The 5,131-nt window shown below is 42.4% G+C and overlaps 1 protein-coding gene across 1 annotated transcript; it reads right to left on the reverse strand.

Annotated features, from left to right (window-relative positions):
• Positions 1-887: 887 nt before the first annotated feature.
• Positions 888-3,884, reverse strand: LOC122131381 (piggyBac transposable element-derived protein 4-like; the record flags this gene model as incomplete). The annotated part of the gene is made up of 4 exons (XM_042706177.1): positions 3,727-3,884; positions 1,617-2,641; positions 1,310-1,579; positions 888-1,154 (listed from the first exon to the last, which is right to left on the reverse strand). Coding segments are annotated over exons 1-4 (1,720 nt in total), but the record flags the coding sequence as incomplete, so codon positions are not given.
• Between the last annotated feature and the right edge of the window lie 1,247 nt (positions 3,885-5,131).

Genomic DNA, 5,131 nt, shown 5'->3' on the forward strand with positions numbered 1-5,131 from the left:
AGAAGACACTTGGGCCATCAACTGCAACTCGTTAAAGTGTTTATTATGTCATTTTAGTTTACATTTCAGAGCAGCAAAAGTACGGATTTGTCAGGAAAAAACATAACAACCTATTTTTTTTTTTGGTTTCTTCAGTATAGAACTGGGTTTTGAATGTCAGAGGAAACCAAAACCTTTATTTCCTGATTCAACAACATCTTGACAGTGTGTGTAAAAAAATTGAAGCAGATAGACAAAAGTTTACAAGTGCTACACATCAGTTTCCATATGGTGTCTTTTTAGAGGTCTCCAAGTGTCTCCTAACCTCTCCAAAATCACCAAATACAAAAGTCACTGTATATCCAGCATTCAAACTTTTTTCTTGCCTTCTGTACTACAGCAAACCAATTTGAATTAATTTCAATGTAGTAATTTGCATTGTATTGTATTTTCTTGTGAGAATATACATGATGGTGTATAGGCTACCCAAAATATACCCAAAACCTATCCAAATCCATTTAGAAGTACATTATCACATTATCATGAATGTTTTTGTGGTTTTGTACTTATTTGAAGTGAAGCCTGTCCTGATGTTTGTTCCAGTGGTCTCAGTCTTTCATAAAATAAAATAAAAATAAAAAAAATGTCAACACCAGAGCCCCGTTAGCCAGAACAATTACAAATGCCACACATGTAATGTGCTGTTACCACCTCCTACAACGTGGATGAGGGGTTGGATTTTAGGAGGCAAAGAGAAAATGAACCACACACAAAAAATGACTATTTACAAATATGTATATATAAAAAAATACATAAAATTTTTTTTTTTTTAAATCAGACACGCTTGTGCCAAAATCTGAAGCAACACCGCCCTGGGATAATGCACAGGGGCACGTTACAAGCCTCACATAGCCATATAGTGGATGACTTGCAGATTCGGCACTTCCTCCTCCCCTTGGTGGCTTTCAGGTGTGGATCATTGGAGAGTCCGCAGGCTTCCAATGGGACGTGGTCCGTGGATGCCTCGTTGGATGCCTCATTGGATGCCAGCTCCTTCCCAACTTTACCCAGCTGCTCACACAGTGCAATCCTGAATTTCTTCTGGGTGAGGGGTTTCTGGTTCTTCATCTCTGCCATCTCCTTGTGGATGAGGAAACTGTTCACCACCGCATTATCTACAAAGTGTAGAAAAGAACTTCAGGTACCAGCGGCTTGTTTTCCTGGTAACAGAGAAATATTTGATGAGAGCATCAGAGAGGTCCACCCCCCATGCTCTTGTTGTACTGCTTGACTGCATCAGGCACAGGAAACTCCCTCCTGGACCAGGTACCATCGGGGTTGCAGACACGGCGCTGCACACTCTGCCCACTGTTCGCTTTGTGTATCGTGGAACACATGGTAACGTCACGTGTGTCCTTCCACTTTACATAAAGCAAGGAGCCCTCGCGTATCCAGCGCATGTCCCCTCTGGCAGCCTTCTTGCCCAGCGCATTGTCTGTTGTCCGTGGAAACCCCACACGGTTCTCCCGGATGGTCCCACAGGCCCCAAAGCGCACCTGGTGTAGATGGCTGAAAAGCTTAGTGCTGGTGTAGAAGTTGTCTACATAAACATGGAACCCCGTGCCAAGATAGGGCACCTTGAGCAGGTTTGACAACTGCGTCAAAAGTTAGTCCATTGCCACTCGGAGACGGCGCCTTTCCCTCGTAAATGGTGAAGTCACACGTGTAACCACTCTGGCTGTCGGCCAGGACAAACAGCTTGTAGCCCCACTTGGTGGCTTGTCCTTCATGTACTGTTTCATCCCGTTCCTTGCCTTTGGTGGCTACCATGCGCTCATCCACTGACAGGTTCTTGTGTGGGTGGTAGTGTGTCCTGCAGGCCGTGAGGATGTCATCATGAAGAGGCTTCAGGCGGAAAAGGCCATCATACCCAGGCTGACCACGGAGCTGGTCATTTACCACATCAGCAGCTGGGTCACTCATGTGTAAATTTGCTGTGATGGCCTCATACCTGTAGCCTTTCATGACACTGCGAGGATAGGGAAACTTGAAAAAGTTTTCTTTCTTCCACAAGTCCCTTGCAGCGGTCACCTTGACCAGGCCGAGATACAGCACAATGCTCAAATAGTTGCACATCTCAGATGGCTTCACCTCTTTCCACCGCATCTTTGCACCCTCCGCAATCTTCCGGGCAGCATATTTATTTGTGTTGATACACAGCGTTGTAATGGCATTGTTTGTGAAAAACAGGTCAAAGATTTCCTTGGGGCTGTATGATTTCTGGGAATCAAGCTGCGGTCCAGGCATCCTCTTAGGGCAGAACAGAAACTGTGGGGGGCACATGTCCTCTTCAGCACCATCATGCCATCTGTCCACCGGTGAAGGAGGCAGCAGTGGTATGGGTGCTGTTGCTGTCTTGGAGGATGACTTCACTCTCCTTTTGGCCCTCGTCTGCCCTGCAGAAATCTGTGAAGGGCACACGTTCTCCTCAGAACCACCAGCATGCCCTCTATCCCCCAGTGGGGCAGGTCTCCTCCTCTTTGAAGGAAGCAGCCATGGTGTGGATGCTGTTGCTGCCTTTGAGGATGACCTCACTCTCCTTTTGGCCTTCATCTGCCTTCGAGCTGGAGGAGGCCTTGACGGTCCAGGCAGGTCAGAAGAGCTGAGGGGTGTTGGATGAGGGGAGAGGACAGGTGTGTCTCGTGCAGGGACATCTCTGAAAAAAAATAATCAATTGGCAAATGTTATACAAACAACCCAGCGAAAATAAAACTATAGATTACTGAGTAAGCACAACTGAACATCTCCAAAACAACTTTGTAAAATAACAAAACACAATATGCAACTAAAATAAGATATATGCAACATGGGGTTGGTTTATTCCTTCCTGCTATGGGGTGGGGTTAGGTGATAATTGCTCAGTTGTCTGTGAGACAAAAGAGAGTATATATCTAGATGTCTGGGTCACAGAGTCTGATAATACATACTAATGAGGATACTCTATGGTTGGTGGGATGAGAACAGGTGACAAAGGGTGAAGAGGGGGTCGTTGATAGCAGGAAGGGAGCTGGTTTATAGAGTTCTAGATGCTAATTGCTCATTTATCTGTGAGACAAAAGAGAGTATATATCTAGATGTCTGGGTCACAGAGTCTGATAGTACATACTAATGAGGATAATCTAAGGTTGATGGGATGAGATCATGGGACAAAGGGTAAAGAGGGGGGTTTTGATAGCAGGAATGCGGCTGGTTTATCGAGGTGCGAATGGGTCAGGTGCGTGTCCGTAAATCAAAGATTATAGACAAGAGTATATTCTGTTCAATCAGTCATATGAGCATTTCTTACTATGTAAACAACAATATTAGTTCTATTATATTACTGCTATTACAACACTATTACTATGTAAACAGCAAACAAATAAGACCAGGAAAACGTCAATATAAAATAAGCAATGCGTGATGAAGGCTGCATCCACCCACATAACCTAAGTAGCTCAGCCAGCTTGCTAGCATTCGTGCTTTTTATGAGCATTTCTTACTATGTAAACAACAATATTAGTTCTATTATATTACTACTATTACAACACTATTACTATGTAAACAGCAAACAAATAAGACGCTCAACATAACATAACAACAGCCAGCTTGCTAGCATTCATGCTTTTTAGTCAGATAATACTTGGTAATAATATCGTGGAAACATACCAAAATGCATGCTCATAGTAGTAAATGCAGATATGTACTTACATGTCAAGGACACGGTCAATGCGTTCTTCCCAATCCAACTCATCGAAGGAATCAATACTTGCTCCATCGGAATTATCATCTGCCCAGCTTCCAACATCGTCTTCTTCACTGTCTTCAAACATGAACTCCAAAGCTTGTTCGGTGGTATATTTCTTCATTTTTGAATGAAGGAATAGACAATAATATAGACAATAATATAAAATATAAAATAATATAAACTATAAGACTATAGGACTATAATATAAACTATTATCTAAACTCGCATGAAACTCGTAGTTCGTATTTCGTATCTCGGTGTCGCGTCAAATTCGTCAGCAGGCTGTCAGAGTGAAGAGAGCAATGAGCTGCGTCATTACGCGCGGGTCATAAATCTTGTTCACTCGGTTACGCATTATCCAATCAGACCTTTACATTACTCAACGACAGGCAAAGGAGGTACCATTTTAAACCTGAGAATGAGTACTATTGGATAAAGTAAGTGTCAATCAGTTTCTAGTAACTTGATAGGAGGAATAGCCATTTTCGTAAAACCAGCAGCGATACCAAAGTTAGGTAGAAGTTTGTAGTACAAATGAAAATGAACGAAGCACAAGGAATTAAATGTACTTTGGCGAATTGTAACAACACAGTTTCGTAGACAACATATATGGCTTTTATTATTAAGGTTTGTTTCAGAAAAAATACATTTATCTTGGCCGCGATTAGTTAAGGGGAATTCGAACACGTGTTAAAAACGTGGGGGGGGGGGGTCCGCGAGGCGTCCACGCACTTTTGTGAACAGTCAGGTTAACAGACTTCCAAGCAAGGGGCTAACAAATGAAATGTGCGTAGGCTACCATAGGCTAACCACCGTTCCATACATTACAGCCTACCGTCTAAAACACTAGTAGTAAAACGCGATCGTATAGTGTATTCAATATTAGTGATAAAAATGCAACCATAGACATAAACATAGTACATGACAGATAAGTGACAGTTTTAAGTATAAATATTCACAACACAGTCAGGCTCAACATACCTGCAACACAGCAGTAATGGGCGATCACAAACACGAGGGTAACACAATGCTGGAATCTACAACAATGAATTAGCCAGTTAGCACCCACTTAATGGCTAGACAATATTTACAACTTGCACGTATTTAACGCCGCTAATTTGCATATTTAACCCAATGCAAATAGCGGAAATGATAAACGACAATCTTATATCACAAAAAAAACACACATCATGGAAAACTTTGAAAAATACACAATACTACTTAATTTTCTTAACGGAGGATTAAAGACACCCAGCTTACCCCTTTAACAGACTTCCAAGCAAGGGAAAGTCTTGAGGTGTGTCACACCAATTATCGCCCCATTAACAACAACACTGAACCCAGTAGTGGAACCAACAAAAATTATAT

This window comes from Clupea harengus, unplaced genomic scaffold, assembly GCF_900700415.2.
Source record: "Clupea harengus unplaced genomic scaffold, Ch_v2.0.2, whole genome shotgun sequence".
NCBI classification, from domain to species: Eukaryota; Metazoa; Chordata; class Actinopteri; order Clupeiformes; family Clupeidae; genus Clupea; species Clupea harengus.